The 16,353-nt window shown below is 58.4% G+C and overlaps 1 protein-coding gene across 2 annotated transcripts; it reads right to left on the reverse strand.

Annotated features, from left to right (window-relative positions):
- Positions 1-3,322: 3,322 nt before the first annotated feature.
- On the reverse strand, positions 3,323-12,716 carry TBXT (T-box transcription factor T). 2 transcript variants are annotated; one of them, XM_037060684.1, is made up of 8 exons: positions 11,751-12,716; positions 10,991-11,255; positions 10,222-10,356; positions 9,474-9,535; positions 9,296-9,357; positions 7,730-7,903; positions 6,380-6,509; positions 3,323-3,954 (listed from the first exon to the last, which is right to left on the reverse strand). In XM_037060684.1, the coding sequence occupies exons 1-8, from the start codon at positions 12,311-12,313 to the stop codon at positions 3,681-3,683; spliced, it is 1,665 nt and encodes a 554-aa protein (XP_036916579.1). In that variant the 5' UTR covers positions 12,314-12,716; the 3' UTR covers positions 3,323-3,680. The 2 variants fall into 2 exon arrangements, with proteins under 2 accessions (XP_036916579.1, XP_036916520.1); XM_037060625.1 differs by having other exon boundaries at positions 7,730-7,906.
- Between the last annotated feature and the right edge of the window lie 3,637 nt (positions 12,717-16,353).

Consider the following 16,353-nt stretch of genomic DNA (forward strand, 5'->3'; position numbering starts at 1 on the left):
GATGCCCACTCTCGCCGCTCGCATCCGCGCTTTCCTGGAGTCCCCAGCCTCCCGCCCGACCTGGGACCCTGGCGTAAACGGCACCCACCTGACCCGGAGGCACAACTCTTACAGCTCACAAATATTGTGAGCATGCAGAGAACCCCGAAAGTACTGGGACTAATAAGGGACATTATCCAGGTCACGGCCCCCAAGGGTGACGTAGCAAAATTATTCTTCTCATACCAGCAGCAACTGAAAAGTAAAATTACAGTATTGACTGTTTTTATAACAACATTAAAGAGTGTCAGATGGCTAGGAGCAAGTCTAACGAAAACGTACGAGCTGCCTCTACATGGGAAACCACGAACCCCACCGAGGGAAATTAAATATGACCCAGACAAATCGGAAAGTGTCCCGCGTCCACGGAGGAAAGTGCGGTCATCGCAGCACACCCCAGGAATGGCCCCTGGGTTCAAGGCAAACCCCCAGAAGACGGTGGTAGGTGTCTTTGAAAAATTCGACAAGCTGGTCCTAAAATTTATCTGGAAATGCAAAAAAGAAAATCGAACACAGCTATACAAATGTCCATAAAAAATTTGGAGATCTCACTCCTTAAATTCGAGAATTATTAGAAGGCTACAGTGAGGCCGTGCGATGCTGGCCTACGGGGAGGAACGTAGCCCAACAGGACGGAACAGAAAGTCCACAGCAGGCACAAGAATGGAGCGGGGGTCGTCGGTTCATCTGCTTATTTGTTTAATAAACACAATACCAACCCTGGGGGGAAGCACAGACACACAGGTAAGGCCAATTTACTCCCCAACCAATAAGAACATCTTTTTTACAACTGCAGCTGCGACAAGCCGCAGTCCGAATGGGAACAAGCATGACCCCCACCTCACTCCCCGTTCAGAAAATACTTGGTAGCAGAGCACAGGTTGGAGCAGGAACCGAGGTGGGGTGCCGGGTGCTGGGACGCGGGCCTCGTCACCACGTGGGTTCCTCACAGGACGGGCTGGGGGGAGTGTGGGGACCTCGATGACACCTCGGAATGGGACAACTGTCTTCTGTTTGACGTCCAGGGGTTTCTACACCTGCATCGATGAAGTGAAGGGCTACACTTTCGGAGCGGGGACCTTCACCCCAAGAACCGCCTCGAGCAGGTCAGTTTCAGGAAAGCACAGCCGGGGAAGCGAGGCTCTGCAGGCACCAGCGTTCAGGCCCCACTTTGGCCAGAGGCGGCCACTCTGCAGGGCAGGGCCTGGGGGCCGTTCGGGTCCTTCCTCAACCCAGCTGCCAACTCGGGCTTTTCCCCTAAGGACACCTCACCTTGTTTTACTTATGCTGGGGGCGGGGCGTGCTTTCTTTTTTAAAGATTTTATGTATTTTTAGAGAAAGAGAGGGAAACATTGGCTGGAATCACACCCGCCACCTCTTGCCTGGAGACGCCGGTCCCTCAAGCGCCCCCCAGCCTCGGTCAGGGCTGTGTTGTTCCCGAGGGGACTGCCACCCACGTCACTGCCCGTCTTCGCAATCACCGGGTGCGCTCCTTCCTGCTTTTAGAGCCAAGGCTTACTTTAAGAAGAGTGTCTGTTAACACGGGCGCCACAGCTCAGTGGCACAGCAACTACAGGGACAGATGGAGGGAGGATAAAAGAGGGTTTCCAGATCCCACCGCAAGCGAGGGCCACAAGGGCCCAGGTCTTCTGCACCGGATTGCATGCTCCTTGCACCGTACGGCCACCACAGCCCCACTGTTCAGCCAGAGACTCTGCTCCATTTGTTAAAAGATCAGTTACATGAACTCTGGGTCCCTCTTAACACATCAAGGTCCTGTCTACCTTCACGTAAAAAAGGTCTCCCCAGCCAGAGTCAAGAGTCCCTGGGGGAAGGGCCCTGTGACTCAGTCTCCTGAAGCCCGCAGCACCCTGTGGGCCAGAGCTGCGGGCCAAGGCTCCTGTTTGGAAACTTCCTGAAGGCCGGGGAAAGGGCGGGTGCTGGGGGAGTCCTCAGAATACAGAGTCCTGATGCAGGCTTCCCAGAGCAGCCAGGCGCGAGAGGACATGGAGTTTCCAGGGAGGGGGAGCCCAGAGGGTAGGGCCACCCCACCCCCCTCAGCAGACCCTGCTACCCACCTGCACTGGGCAGGAGCTGCAATCCCGAATGGGGCCAGTTTTATTTCCAGTTCTACTTGAGCAGTGGCTTATTCAAAAGTACTCTTCTGATACATTTCTGTCCATCAGTCTTCCGACCCGGATTTCTGTGCATGGAGAGCAAGCATACCTCGTAGTCACCAAGCCAAGAAGCACACCATTTACAAGCAGCGTGTCCCCCATGGAGGAGAGCTTGTGCAGGGGCGCCAGGAAGTCAGGTGTTCGCACTTCAGTCCTAGCTCTACGCCCAATGAGGCGGACGAGTTCCTGAGTGTCCGGGAACTAGCAGGCGGGGCCTAGGGAAGCCCCAGCACCTGGGGTGAGAAGGCAGCCCCGCCGGGTTTAAGATGTGACTTCGCCTGCTCCTTTGGGAAGTCCCGAAGCCCCCTGTCACCGGGGACATCCCTGACACCGCTCTACCACCGCTGCCTTCGTCACCGAGCTCTTCGGTGGGATCCCCTGTGACCTTTGAAAGCCCAGGTTGGAAATATCAAACTGGAAGAAGTAAACTGAAATTAAGGATTCTGCCACTAGATGGAGAACGTGCCCGGACGGGCTCTGGTGGATGGCGGCGACTACATCGTACTCTGAACACTCACTTGTGTCACTTCACCGGTCCCTTCCCCATTCTGTTGTTACCCACCCTCCACCGTGATCCAGCGCCACCTGTGTCAGTCTCCTTAAAATCACTTAGCACGGTTTGCATTTTTTCCGCCATTCCCACGGAGGAAATAAATCCGTGGATATTTCACCTTCGGTGCTGCCACGGATCAGACGGAAGGTTCAAGCTCACAGCAGAGGGAAACGTGTCTTTGGGCCAAGGTCCTTGCCACGGGCTGTAACCCACAGCAACACCTCTCGAAAAGGGGGAGGGGGTCTGAATAATCACTGGACCGACCAAATGTTGCATATCCTTTATTTTGCAGAAACCGCCTTCCGCTGATTGTCTGGCTACTTTGTCAAAACAAAACCATAAACAGGCGTAGGTTTAACAGTACAAGAGACTGCTCCCTCTGCTCAAAAAGCCCATTCTAGTGGGCAGGCCAGCAAGTCCGTCTTCACCCGGGTGCTCAGCGGCTCGGCTCCCGCGGGACACCCGCCACCCCAGGAGCCCGAAGACCACTGGAAAGCAAGGAGGGGGGGAAGAAAAGTGTGCTTTCTACCTCGCCAAAGTGGGACCCGTGGAGTTTACAATTTTGATGTGCCCGATCCAGGAAAACGGAAATTTCCAGGCGCACAGCAGTCGGCTTTGCAATCAATCGCAAGGGACGCAGCCAACTGCGGGAAGGCGCCCGCCGCCCCGGCGGTGACCCCCGCGGTGACCCCGCAAGCGGCCCGGGCGGGGCACGGGGGTGGGGCCGCGGCCGGCTGAGCAGTAGCACAAGGCGCATGCGTCCTCTCGGTGGGGCCTCTCGGTGGCCGTGGGGAGAAGAGGGCCGGTTCCTTCCCCCGACCCGCGCGGCTGCCGCCGAGTACCTGGTAGGTCAATGGAATCAACACCGGTTGCCAGGACACAGTCATCGCGTCTTTTAAGACGCGCCGTGATCACATGGAGGGCGGCGATACGGGGGTCCAGGAGGCGATGAGGCAGGCCTGCGCCGAGGCGTCGTACTGGCTTTCGGGGACGTCGGCGGCCGTGGGGGCCCCATCGTACAGCGGGGACCCCGAGGGGGCGGAGGCCGGGCCTGGGTGGGCGAGGGCTGCAGGCTGCGCCGAGGGCCCTCGGAAGAACTGCGGCCCCAGCCCGGTGGACATTCCAGCGGGCTGTGCACTCGGCGGGGCGGTGCCGTTGCTCACGGACCACAGGCTGGGGTACTGGCTGCAATGGAAACACACAGATGAGTCAGAGGCCGGGAGGAGGCTCCAGACCCGGGGCAGGACCCAGACACCAAAAGCCCTACTCCAGGGATCTGGGGGAGGCAGCGTCTTCCAACCCGCTGTTTCCCGGCCATTAAACCACGCAGAGGTGTGTAAGCCACTGTCGTGTCTGTCAATAAGAAGCAGGCTCATGGGAGGCTGACCAGCAAGGTCATCTGCATGTAGGCGGCTCTGGGCAGAGGCTGCTCGGTTTTGCTACTGAGGACTCCTGCGCAGGCACAGGCCGTATGCCTTGGTTGGTTGGAGCGTAGTCCCTTAATCAAAAAGGTTGGGGGGTAGGGGTGTGGATTCCCAGTCAGCGGGGGACCAGGTCGCATACAGGAGGCAACCAATCAATGCTTCTCTTGCATTGACGTTTCTCCCCTTTCCTTTCTCTGTAAAAGCAATAAAATAAAAATGTCCTCAAGTGAGGATTAAAATAAAAAAATGTTTAATGAAATCCAGGATAGGAGGTTGGGGTTCCTGTCACAGTCCAGAATTCCCAGGCAGGCTGACTCAAGCGTCTCGGAGGATGTGCAGGGCATGTGGGGAGACAGGTGCAGACCACACCCCCGAAAACGGGGCCCTTTGAGAGGCACCCCCAGAGCAGCCCCCACCCAGACACCGAGCCCTGCACTTTGCCCTGTGACATAAATGGCCTGGTGCACAACAGAAAGCAAGGGACCTGCCAGCGAATCCCTGCTCTTCCCGTGGCCAGCTATCTTCTGAGACTCGACCTGTGGCTGCTTTTGATGCCCTTTCCCAATCTGTGTGAGGGGTTGCAGGTAGCTGTTACATCCCCTAGTCTAAAGACCTCTGTTTGTTTCAAAAAAAAAAACGCCTTTCTCTTAGGCAAGAGCCTGTCTGTAAATGAATGAGACCTTATGCTGCATTGTGCGTACTCTTTGCCAAGCCACTTCCTGCCTTTCAGATGGATTCGAACTTGCTAACTAGCCTGAGTTAAGCAAAGCAGGGCATGACGTCCACGTTACAGCTGGGACAAACGAGGCCTGAGATGGCCAATGAGAACAGAGCAGACTGAACGCTCAGGTCCCCGGGGCTGGCAGCTGGCCACTGGCAGGTCACCAGATCCTTGCACAGGCTTCCAGGTGGCCTCAGACTCTTGAGGGTCTACTGGTTTGCAGACAGTGGGTTCTCATTTATGAAAAAGGAGTTGTTTCCTAGGCAAAGAAAGTGGACACCTCAGGCACATTCGGGATTCTCTTACAATGAGCCGCATTGGGTTGAGATAGGTTGTCCCCAGTCTCGCTGAGCTGGGAGCCCACAGGTTCAACCACTTCATCTCTCTGACCCGGCTTCCTCATCGAAAAAAGGATCTCTAGCTTTGTTAGTCGTTATTAGGAAAATTCTATGAAGACATATAATACATTTACTGATCTGCTTGGTTTTTTAAGCCGATCTCCTTCTACATAATTTTCAAGTTAGTAATAAAACAGTCTCCATGCCTCACCAGTTACCCAATGTATATGTGAACAACTTGGATTCTAGGTCCACAGAAAAGCCAATGATTTCCTTAATGGAATAGCTCCTGTGCGAAAAAAAGATGCTGGGAACATTTATTCGAAATTCACCTACTATGAAGTACAGATCGGCAGTTAGTGAAATCGCCATGGGGACATGAAGCCACATAGGGGATGTAGTCATGATGCTGTCGTAATGCATTGTGGGAGCGTGGCTGTACTAACGATGTATTTCAATATCCCAGCTATACTAGTGATGCATTCTGGGAGCACGGCTGTGATGATGGTGGGCACCAGACTTGCCGAGGGAGTCACATCGTAAGTTACATGATAACCCCCACGACCCACTCCTGAAACTTGCATAATATTGAACATCAACTAGAATTGAAAAATGAAGAAAAAATATATTTAAAAAAAGATCTAGCCCTGGCTAGTGTAACTCAGTGGATTGAGTGTGGGCTGTGAAGCACAGGGTCTCCAGTTCGATTCCCAGTCAGGGCACATGCCTGAGAGGCAACCACACATTGGTATTTCTCTTTCTCCCTCCCTTCCCCTCTCTCTAAAAATAAATTTAAAATTCTTTAAAAAATTTACCTTCCAACCCCATGAGTTGGTCAAGACAGGTCGAGACTTGAGTTATTTAGTATCTTTTTCTTAAAGAAATAAGGCTCAAAGTTTCAAAAACTGTCCAGCATAGGGCCCTAGATCCCTCTTGGTCAGGCCCAGCCCCCATCCGCCCTTCAGAGCCCCCGGTCCTTCCGGGCACAGGTTGCAGCAGGAGCTCACAGCACCCGCCCACCCCCCCATAGCCCGGGACCCTGCTCATACCTGCCACCCCCCCACACACAGGCAAGGGCAGAATAAAAGCCCGTGAATGGACGTGGCTGGCAGCCCAGAGCCCCTTACCTGGTGCCTGCAGGGGGACCGGCGCTGGCGCTCACAGGAAGCATGCTGGCGTGGGCAGGCATCCCCAGGCCGGGCCAGTTGTCGTGGGGTTGCAGCATGGGCAGACAGGCGGGGGCGGTGTCAGAATAGGCTGTGAGAAGCAAGAACAAGCCACTGTTGGTGGCTCTCCCAAGAGCGACAAAATGCAGTGAGTATCCCCTGTGACTGCAGCCGCCGACAAGGGCGAGAGGCGTGCGCTTCGACAGAGAAAGTCGCCCCCCAGCCGCTTCACTGGAGGCCTAAGGCTTATGTATTGCCAAGAGTATACACAGGTGTGGGCAAAAGGAAGTTTACAGTCTCGTGTGACGTTCTCCCAGTTAACGAAGCCATCAATGTCACCTCCACCTGCACACTCTTTCCACTGGAACAGCTGTAAACCTGCTCTTGCCACCCCCGCCCCATATTTCAAACTATGTCCTCATCGACAGAGACTCTTTCTCTGTCATTAGGTCACTAGCTGCCCCGTGGAAACACGATCCAACAGTCACTTGACTGAGGATTAATTATATTTTAATATAAAAGTAAATGTAACTATAACTTGCCTCCTCCCCAAAAACTATTTTTTAAGAACTGAGAGGGCTTTAGAAGCCAAGACCCCAACCAGGATTTAAGATAGACCTTCTGGCCTCGGAGTCGGGCCCCTGGCTGAAAAGTCCCCACGGCTTTTTCCTACCAAATAAACTTCTTTCATTTCAAATCAGCTTTAATTGCTTAATTGTTTTATGATGTTCATTAGCTTTTTTCCTCCTTTTGGAGCCAGACAAAATTAAGTCTAGACATCCATGGTGTTAGAATTAAGTAAGATCTTAATGGGCTAGCCTGGTGTTCATTGCACTTTGACCTGCATCGGGGTCCCCTGAGGGCTTGTTCAGACACCCCGGCGGGCCCCCCAGAGCTTCTGATGCAGAAGTCCGGGGTGGTGTCAGGCTAGGTGTGGGTGGCCCAGACTCGACACTTGGAGAAACACGCTGGGCTTTGAGCAAGCCAGCGACTGCTGTGCCTGGGGACCCGACACCCCACCATGGAGAGGGGGCACGAAACATCTGAACCCAGGCCATAGAGACGGACCCACAGTTCCAGGGGGAACAGGTCAAGCATTAACTGGTGCACCCAGAGCCCCTGGCCAGGCCTGCTCTGCGGTCGAGCCAGCCATGGCGTGGACAGAAAAGGAAGGGCCTGGAGCCCCCAAACAGGGCTCAGGTGTGCGCCGTTTGGACAGGTTCCCCTCTCCTGCCCCCAGGGCCCCACTGAGACCTTCCCAGGAGCAGTCTTCCCAGCCCCCAGCCCCCTGGGTTTCCACGTGCCACTTACTTGGAGAACTGTTCCGATGTGCGTACGGGCTGGGGTAAGGGGACGGACGGTGGTTCCTCAGGGCGGGGTACCTGTCACAGCCACGTGTGGAGGGAAGTGGCAGGGGGCCTCCGAACTGAGGGTGGGGGGTGGCCGGGGGGCACAGTGCGCTGGTTCCAGGAATGAGCCACCCCCCTGCTGTGAGGAAAGAATGCTGAGTAGTGGCATTTCGGTACCTCCCTTGCCGGTGGGACGGGAGAGCTGAGAACAGGGAATTGTGGGTCCTTTCCCTGGACTCCCTGATGAAGTGGGACTCACAGTGTCCACACCGAGTGTCCAGCCCAAGACTTAGGCCATCGTGGCGTCAGCTCTGCACTAGAGGCCACAGGTTGACCAAGGCCCTCAAACCCACAGGGCACCTGAGAAAACCTGGGAGACCCAGCCAACGGCTCGGCATCCCCAGCTGGTCCAGTCAGACCTGCGCCCCAGCCCAGAGTCCTCAGCCTCCTATGGGATGGTTCTTACTGGATCTTCCGTTTTCCCCAGACGTGCCGAGCCGTGCAGAGCGTGAATAAAATGTACACACAGACGAACTTAGAGCCAGACCTGCTCCCCACGCAGCGCCAGTCACGCAGGGGTGGCCCTGGGTCTGCCACCACCCACAGTCCCATGGGGAGCCGCCACGCGGCCTGGGGCGCACCCTTTCCCGCTCATTTTTCTCCTGTTGGAGGCCCGTGTTCTCCCTGCCGGACACATGGATCCGAAAAGCATCCCCACCCCATTCCCCTCTAAAACCCCTCTCTTCTCCACCCTATTTAAGCTTTCTGAGCTCGTTTTTGTTTGGATTCAGAAAAGCCACCTTTAGGGGAACAACCACTCTGACTCCAAGCCCCAAACTACAGAGGGTTCTTTAGACAAACATGCGAGCGACGGGGCCGGGACACACCTCCACCCATGGGACTGGGACGCACAGGTCCCCCCCAAGGAGGAGAAGAGAGCTGGACAAGGTCCCCCCAGATGCAGCCACCTAAGCCCGTGTCCCTGTGCCCTGGCTCACAGAACTCCTAAAGGAAGCCGCGCTTAAAGCTGACCTTCCCATCTGACAAGCCAGTGGACACGAAGACCAGCATGCGTGAATGAGCTCGCCCCAGAACCGCAGCCCCTCGGGGGAAAAACCACGCCTGTTCCCGAGTATCACTCTGAAGACGGCCCTTCAGCTTTCAGCCAGTAGCAGACACACAGACCGTCCCCAGGTGGACAGAGGAGCTGGGTTCCCCCCTGCCCTGCACAGCAGGGTCCAAGCAGCCACCACGGTCTCGGGGGTCTGCCCCAGCCCTGGCCCAAGTAGCCTCGGAGCGAAACCGAAGGGCCAGGTAAACTCTGCCCAGACCTCTCTGTCAGGGGGGCCACAGTGGGGGGAGCACCTGCTGTGGGGGAGCACCTTCAGCACCACAGGGCCCTTGCACACAGCAAAGGGTCGCCTGTGCCCCAACCACACGCAGATGCCAGGGTCCACACCACCCCCAGCCCCTGGCTCTCCGAACCCCGGGCTGGAAACAAGGCAGGTGGGCAGCAAACAAACCGTACATTGGGGGCACCCGGACTGCTGGCTGTCTCCAGGGTCTTCCGCCACCTCTTTGTGGTCGCTTCTGTCAAAAAAGGGCACGGTGCCGTCACAAAGGAGGCAGTCCAGGTGCCCCTCGCAGCTCCGTCTCGTCCTTCTGACTACACCTCTGCCCAGACGGGGTCGTCGGAGCCTACTCACCTTTCCTTTGCATCGAGGAACGCCTTGGCGAACGGGTTGTACTTGATCTTAAGGGCTGTGATCTGGAAAACACGAAACCCCATTCACCGGCCTGTGGGAGGCAGGCAGAGGGTTGAACCTGGCCCAGGAACCAGGGGGGGGCTCCCGCAGGCTGTTTAAGTAAGTCTTCAAATATAATCAGACTTCTTTCCAGATGGGCGTTTTTCTGTTTGGGTCCGAACTGGCTGAGGAACTGTGCTGTTTAGTAAAAAGTAGCGCGTGGGAAAAATTATTAAATGCCGGTTTTCCGAGTGGAATTAACGAGAAACCAGAACCACTGTGGACAATATTCTGTGTGCATACAAACTGGACAGAGCTCAAACCGCAGCCTGGGCGTGCTCGCGGAGCAGTGACCTGCCAGTTCGAGTGGGGGCCCCCAGGCACCAAAAGAACTTCGTTTCTGGTCGATGATTCAGGCTGTGTGGGTGGGCACTGCCCCCCCCCCCGCCCATTTCAGGACGATGCCCTCTCTCACTCAAGGTTTGTTCAAGAAATTCTCAGTTCTCTACCCAAGTGTTCTCCACATCTCGTCCTGTTGGGCATTCAGTAGATGTTCCTGGTTGTAGACGCTTTCACAGTGGGTTAAGGGGGAACATTCGTGTGAGGACTTAGTTAAACACCTCTCCCCTCTGCCCAGTTCCATAGTCGCCGTGAGTCATCTGAAGCGGCCGTCCCCTTTCTGCACCCACCCCCAGGACCCCCGCCTCACCTCCTCGTTCTGGTACGCCGTCACAGCGATGAACTGGGTCTCTGGGAAGCAGTGGCTGGTGATCATGCGCTGTGGGCCCCCGACCCTCACGATGTGGATTCGAGGCTCGTACTTATGCAAGGAGTTCAGCATGATCTGAGGGGGACACAAATGCGGGGCTGGTAACCCAGCCGCAGTGAAGGCCCCGGAACGCCCACTCGCCCCGCTGCTGAGGAGAACACCCGAGGCGCAGAAATGCCAGCCGCTCCCAGAAACTGGCTTCCCGGCTCAAGTCGGTGGGCCTCCCTTCAGGAGCTGCTTGCCAGGAGTCCGGGGAAAGGAATGCCAGAGGCTGCACACTGGTGAAGGCAGCGAATGCCCACCCTGAAAGCTTCCGAGCAACGGAGAATGGAGTGTTAAAGCTCCCCTCACCCCCCCACGCCGGCTGCAGACAAGCTCTAAACGCCCCCGGGGCTGGTTTGCAGCTGCAGAACCTCGCGCTAAAGACACTTACAAAGGACAAGCACACATGTTTGTTCGGAATTCGCGGTCAGTATCGCAGGCAGCACCCATTAGCTCTAAAGTGACGTTCCCACCCAGAGCGGTGTTTTCTCTGCCTCCAGGAAAGTTCAGCCCAAGTTCCCCAGGCCTTGCCTGACCCTCCCCAGTTTGCGGCGGACGAGATGGAAGGCAGGACTAAGAAATGCAATATGCAAGCAGCGTCTCTCTCCTCCCAGACTGGCCAAGCTGCCGGAGAAGGTCCAGCCTTCCGCGGCTCCGCTGCACCTACCTGACCCCCTCCGTTGAGCTTGTTGGTGAGCTTGACTTTGCTGAAGGAGACTGGCGCCTTCATCCAGTGCGCCCCGAAGTTGGGAGAGTCGGGGTGGATGTAGACGCAGCTGGGCGCCTGGGGCTCCGGCTTGCCCCCCGGCACCCACTCCCCGTTGACGTACTTCCAGCGGTGGCCGTCGGCCGCCACGAAGTCCAGCAGGAGGGAGTACATGGCGTTGGGGTCCAGTCCGGACACGCTCACCTTCAGCACCGGGAACATCCTCCTAGAAGGGAGAGAGCGCAGCGGGAGGGACCCGGGTCCAGCGCGCTGGACCGAGAGCAGAAAGAAGGCTTGGGAGAGGGACGTCTGTCATTTCTGGGCAAAGAGAAGCCCCTTTGGGGACTTACAACTTCCAAGAGCCCTTTCGGGCCCCCGGGAGTCCTCCACACTTTCCACGGCCTCAGGGAGGCAGGGGTGAGGAGGATCCCGACGGGAGTGGGCGAGGCACCGCTCCGGGGATGGGGCCTCCTCTGAGCAACCCTCTTTCCCAGCTTCCCGTGACTAAAAGCACGGAAGGACGCTGGTTAGGGGCCACATGGGCCTGTTTGCAGCTTGAGCAGAAAGGAGCAGAGAGACTTCCACCCGGGTAAAAAAAAAAAACAAAACAAAAACAGAAACAAAAAACAAAAAACGTTGGGCAGTGAGGAATGCCCCAGGCTTCTAGCTGTCCGCGCGCCCAGGTGCGCGTTGCACCCCGAGGCACGGGCTGCGCACGCACCTGCCGTTCTTGGTGACGATCATCTCGTTGGTGAGCTCCTTGAAGCGCAGCCACAGCTCGCTCTCCTCCAGGCCCACGCGCAGCTCGCGCTCCGTGGGGTCGCCCTTCTCGCTGCCCGCCTGCAGCTCGCTCTCCACGGCGCTCAGCAGGTGGTCCACTCGGTACTGCAGGCTCTTCGCCGCGCTCTCGGAGCCCGGGGAGCTCATCCTCCCGCCGCCCTCCCACCGCCCCCAAGGCCGACTCGCTATCCCAGAGCCACCTTCACCCCAGGTGGCGGCCGCTCTCCGGAGAAGACGGGCGGCTCCGGCCCAGACCCGAAACGGCTCCCGGGCCCCAGCACAGACCCGGGGGGGAGGGAGAGAACGGAGATCTGGGGGGGAAGGGGGGAGGGGAAGGGGTGGGGGGAGGTTATTCCACTTGAACTCCCTCCAGGCGAGACTGGAGTCGGTCTCTGGGGACAGAAAAATCGGACCCCTCTCCATAAATACAGCGGCGGCGGCCGCGGAGGGGGGGCGCGACGGATTGGGCCGCGCTCCCTTTGAAGTGCGGGGACCGCTGCCCATTGGCCGCGCGCGGCCATATCAGACCCGGCCAGGCAGGCTGGGGAGGCCCCGGGCCAACAATGGACTCCCGCGCGCCTGTTTCATGTTAAATCGGAGGTCCGACCAACGCGCCCCAGCCCAGCCCCTACACCTCCGCCCTCCCCCAAATGTTTGCACCTCCATCAAAGCGGCCCGGAGGGCCCTGCGGGCCGGGAGGAGGTCCGGGGAGGTGGGAGGAGCCGGGGACCGGAGCTGCCCCCGCCCGCACGTCCGCTCGGGGTTGTTGGGCCGCCCACGACGCTCCCCAACTCTGGCGCGCCCGGCCCTCCTGGCTCTCCAAGCGCACCTGGATCCCGCAGGTGTGCCAGCTTGGAATCTCACCGCGTCGCTCACCTGCGCCCTGGCCTGATGGCTTCCGTCCCCCCGGCCGGCGAGCAGCGCGCGCACAACCCAGCTTAAGGGCGCCCCGCCTGCGGCGCCCGGGTCCTGCTGGCCTGGATCCTCCGAAGGCGCAGTCCTCCTCCGAGCGGTTTCCGGTCCCGACAGGTCCCTCGCCCCACGGCCCTTCAGGTGGCTTCACTAACACCTACGACCCTGGATCAGCGCCCCAGCGCGCCGGTCCCCGCGGCTCTCACCCGTCTGGAAGGGGAGGCCCGGCTCCCAGAGAAGGAAACAGACAAAAATCAACCAAACGACCGTTTTATGGAAGTTTTTTTCGCTCTCCTTATAAAGACAGAACTTTGATGAGAGGTCTGCGCGTGAACTGAGTGTGAACCGGAGTTTCCCCGTCTTCTGTTGTCTGGTCTTTGTTTCTGCGGAGGGTGGGAGGGGGCGGGCCTGGGTGCCCCGGAGAGAGCGACGTTCGGGGTGGGTCTGCCGCCCCGCGCGGTCTCTGCGCTCGGCCCGGGTGGGGAGCGGCTGGTTTATTACCTTTTGGTGAGAACCTCGGTGAGGAGAGCGAAGGAAAGGTGACAATGAGCAGGAAATAGTTTTCAATAGGGTCTCTTTAAACAATAACATTCCTCCTAAAACGGGAGCCCAGGAAGGGGAAGGAGGCAGAAGCGAGAAGTCGAGCGGAAGTCGAGCGCCGGCGGTGCGCTTCTCACCCCTTGCCGGTCGCTCCAACTCGCGTGCGGTTTCGGCCCGTTTCCCGATCTTCGCGCGCACCTCACCCCCACGCCCTCCGGGAAGAGCCACTGCGCCGGTGGGGCACCCCTTGCAGCACCCCCTTTCTGCACCCTAGAAAGGGGGTTCCCAGGCAGGACGTGGAACCTGCACCCCGCGTTAACCCTTCCCTGCCCGACCCTGCCCCGCGATCTCAGGCCGGGAATTGCACGGCGGCTGCGGGAAGGGCGGGCGCAAGGCCGGTGGAGGACCGCCCCGCCTCCGCATCCCCGGGGCCATCCACCGTGAGGCCGCGCTTCCTCAGCATCTTTTCCGCCCGCTCCGCGTGGGGACTGCGGGGCGGAAAAGACCCGCGCGCCTGGGCGCCGTCTGGACTTCTCACTGTGCATGGAAATGCCCACGGGGCCCACCGGGGAAGGGGGGTCGCTTCTTTCTGGAAAGAGGCACCAAAAGGACCTCATTTGCTCCTAACACCGGTCCAGGCCCCCCGGAGCCCCCTCCGCCCGGCTCTCCGACCCTGGGCTTTGGGGGTTGCGCGCGAGTCGCTCCTGAGGGAATAGAAGCGCCTCCAGCGTCACCTCCGGCCGCACAGCGCCCCAACCTCCTCACTCGGGATAAAGGGGAAGGGGGCCGGGCAGGCGGGCCAGGGTCCCAGGCAAACCGAGGGTCTCCAAATCGCTCCGGGTCTGGAGCGACACGTCTGACGTTCGGGCGTTCCCTGGGCACTGACCGCTTGGGGGTCGCCTCCCTCCAAGTCCTACAAGGAACCCCCACCCCATTGCTGAGGTTTCCCAGACAGGCCCAGACTGCGCTAACTTCATTTCCGCCCCACGAGCGGGAGGGACAGGGCCAAACAGAATAAAAGCCCCGCGGAAGGGAAGGTCGGTCCGCAGCGACAGCCTGCCCTCCGGCGGGAGCGTCCCAAGTGCTGGAGAGCTAGGCCCAGGGTTCGGCGCTGCAGCGGCGGCAGCGCCGAGCGGAGTCGCGGACCGGCGGGGGCTGGGGAGCGGCTCCCGGCTCCCACCCGCACCCCCACCCCAGCTGCTGCTCCTCTTCTTTCTGGATCTTGGTTCCTTGGTTGTCAGGACCAGCGTCTCCGCTCTCTGCTGCCTTTTCAAGGGAGGCTGCAGTGCGTGACAGTTTACAGCCAAAAACTCCCTCGGGCCCAGCTGTAAAGAGTCCCCAGTTCGTCCTCACTGTGCTTCCTGGGCGGCGGGGGCGGGGGGGGGGCGGGCCCCGCTGAGCGGCTTCCAGCCGCTTTTCTCCCAGGTTCTCTGCTGGGGAAGCCCAGCTCTTCATGGGAGGAAAGAGACCTTAGAGCTGTGCCCCAATGCAACGTATCCCCTGCAAAACAAGGGTGAATGCCCCCCAGTAGGGAACATTTTGCAAGAAATCTCTCTCTCACACACACACACACCCTCAATTCCCAAAGAGGCATTTTTCCAGGCATAGGCCCCCTCGGAGGGGGGGACCAGGTCCCAGAGGTAGGGGACAGGCTCAAGGCTATCGGAGGGGGCACAGCCCTCCAGTGTCCTCGGGTGGAAGGAGAACGCATCTCCTTTCTGGTGACGCAATCCGTGCTCACTGCAGAACAGCACACACCCAGCGTGTGGGTTCCGTGGGTCCTCCTTTCACTTCCGTCTGTTCTCCCTCGGGCCCTGTCCCCCACCAGGGAAGCAGGTGTATCTAAAGGGCCAGCAAGTCCTGAAGTTAAGACACACAAACGAAGGGTCCTAGGTAGCAAGTCGCCGCTGTCACCAGCTGGTTTCTTTGTTGCTCCCACGGAAAGAAACCCAGTGATGTCTGTCACGGTTTTTCAAGGGTCACCATACCATTCTTCAGACTCCACAGCATCAAAAGTTTTTTAAAAGGCCACTGGGTTGTCTGGGCACCTCTGGTTGTGTAAAAGAACAAAGACTTGTTTTTCTAAGTCTCTTTCTCAGGACGGTGACCGAGTCCATAGAGGCCGGTCGGCCAGGGCACGGGTCGGGCCCTGGCTCAGAGCGAGGCAGCCATCCGCCGCTGACCTGCAGGGGAGTGTGGGCCTTGCAGGCTGGATTCCACGAGTAGCGGCTGAAGGAAGCTTATCGAGTCCAAACCCATCTGGCTGTCCTGTCTGAGACACAGGCTCCATCACATGTGACAGTGTAAGGTCGTGTGACGAGAGTTCGCACATCAAAAACAAACAAACAAGTCTGGTGACAGGCCGAATGTCTGGGGTGGTGACATTTCTCCGGAACACTCCAGGCGGTGGCTCCGGTCTCCCTGGAGTTCAAGGCTGCAGAGAAGAAATCTGCAGGTCCCTGATGGGGGCGGGAGGGGGGGTGGGGCACCGGTAGGCCACTACCGAGTGTTTTCTGTCTGGGTCCTCGGTAGGCCGCTCAGGGGTTTCTTCATGATGTGTGCGGAACCTGGGGCAGTCTCCGAGGTGATGACTGCCTGCCCAGCCGCCCAGTCTCTCTCTCTGGGGCCTCTGCTTCCAGTCCACTGAGCCACGCCAGCCAGAGCCCAGCTGTGGCTTTCTGACAGTCTGTGACTCCTCTGTCCTGAGTGACCTCCCCGGTGCCCTGGGGCATCTGAAGACCACAGTGTCTTGCCCCTCAAGGCTGTTCTGTCTCTGAAGGCCATGGTTTCTGTGACTTGCTGAGAAAGCTGAACAGTTTTCTGAATTTACCTTCTGGTTCCTGCGGTTTATCCTTTCCCAAAGCTGCTTTTGCTGTGAGTCTTATCAGTAACGCCTTCACCTGCAATCCCCAACACCTGGCTCCCAGTTACTTCCTTTCCCACTCCTCCTCCTAGGGCAGGCGCCCAACCTGCCCTTCCTGCCCTCCCCTCCCTCCCCACCTTCCTCACCACCCCAGTCTGCTCTCTTGGCTCATCATGGTGGGGACTGGACAGTCCCCACACAGTGACTGGACTGTCCCTGAGGAGGAGCA

The sequence above is a fragment of the Sturnira hondurensis genome, unplaced genomic scaffold (assembly GCF_014824575.4).
Source record: "Sturnira hondurensis isolate 20B ecotype Veracruz unplaced genomic scaffold, ASM1482457v3 Scaffold0000167, whole genome shotgun sequence".
NCBI classification, from domain to species: domain Eukaryota; kingdom Metazoa; phylum Chordata; class Mammalia; order Chiroptera; family Phyllostomidae; genus Sturnira; species Sturnira hondurensis.

Coding starts and splice junctions, on each gene's coding strand:
- TBXT (XM_037060625.1), bottom strand. CDS start 12,313: ATGGGCAGCGGTCCCCGCACTTCAAAGGGAGCGCGGCCCAATCCGTCG. Junction 11,256..11,750: donor ATCGTCACCAAGAACGGCAG/GTGCGTGCGCAG, acceptor TCTCCCTTCTAG/GAGGATGTTCCCGGTGCTGA. Junction 3,955..6,379: donor GGTCCCCCTGCAGGCACCAG/GTAAGGGGCTCT, acceptor TTTCCATTGCAG/CCAGTACCCCAGCCTGTGGT.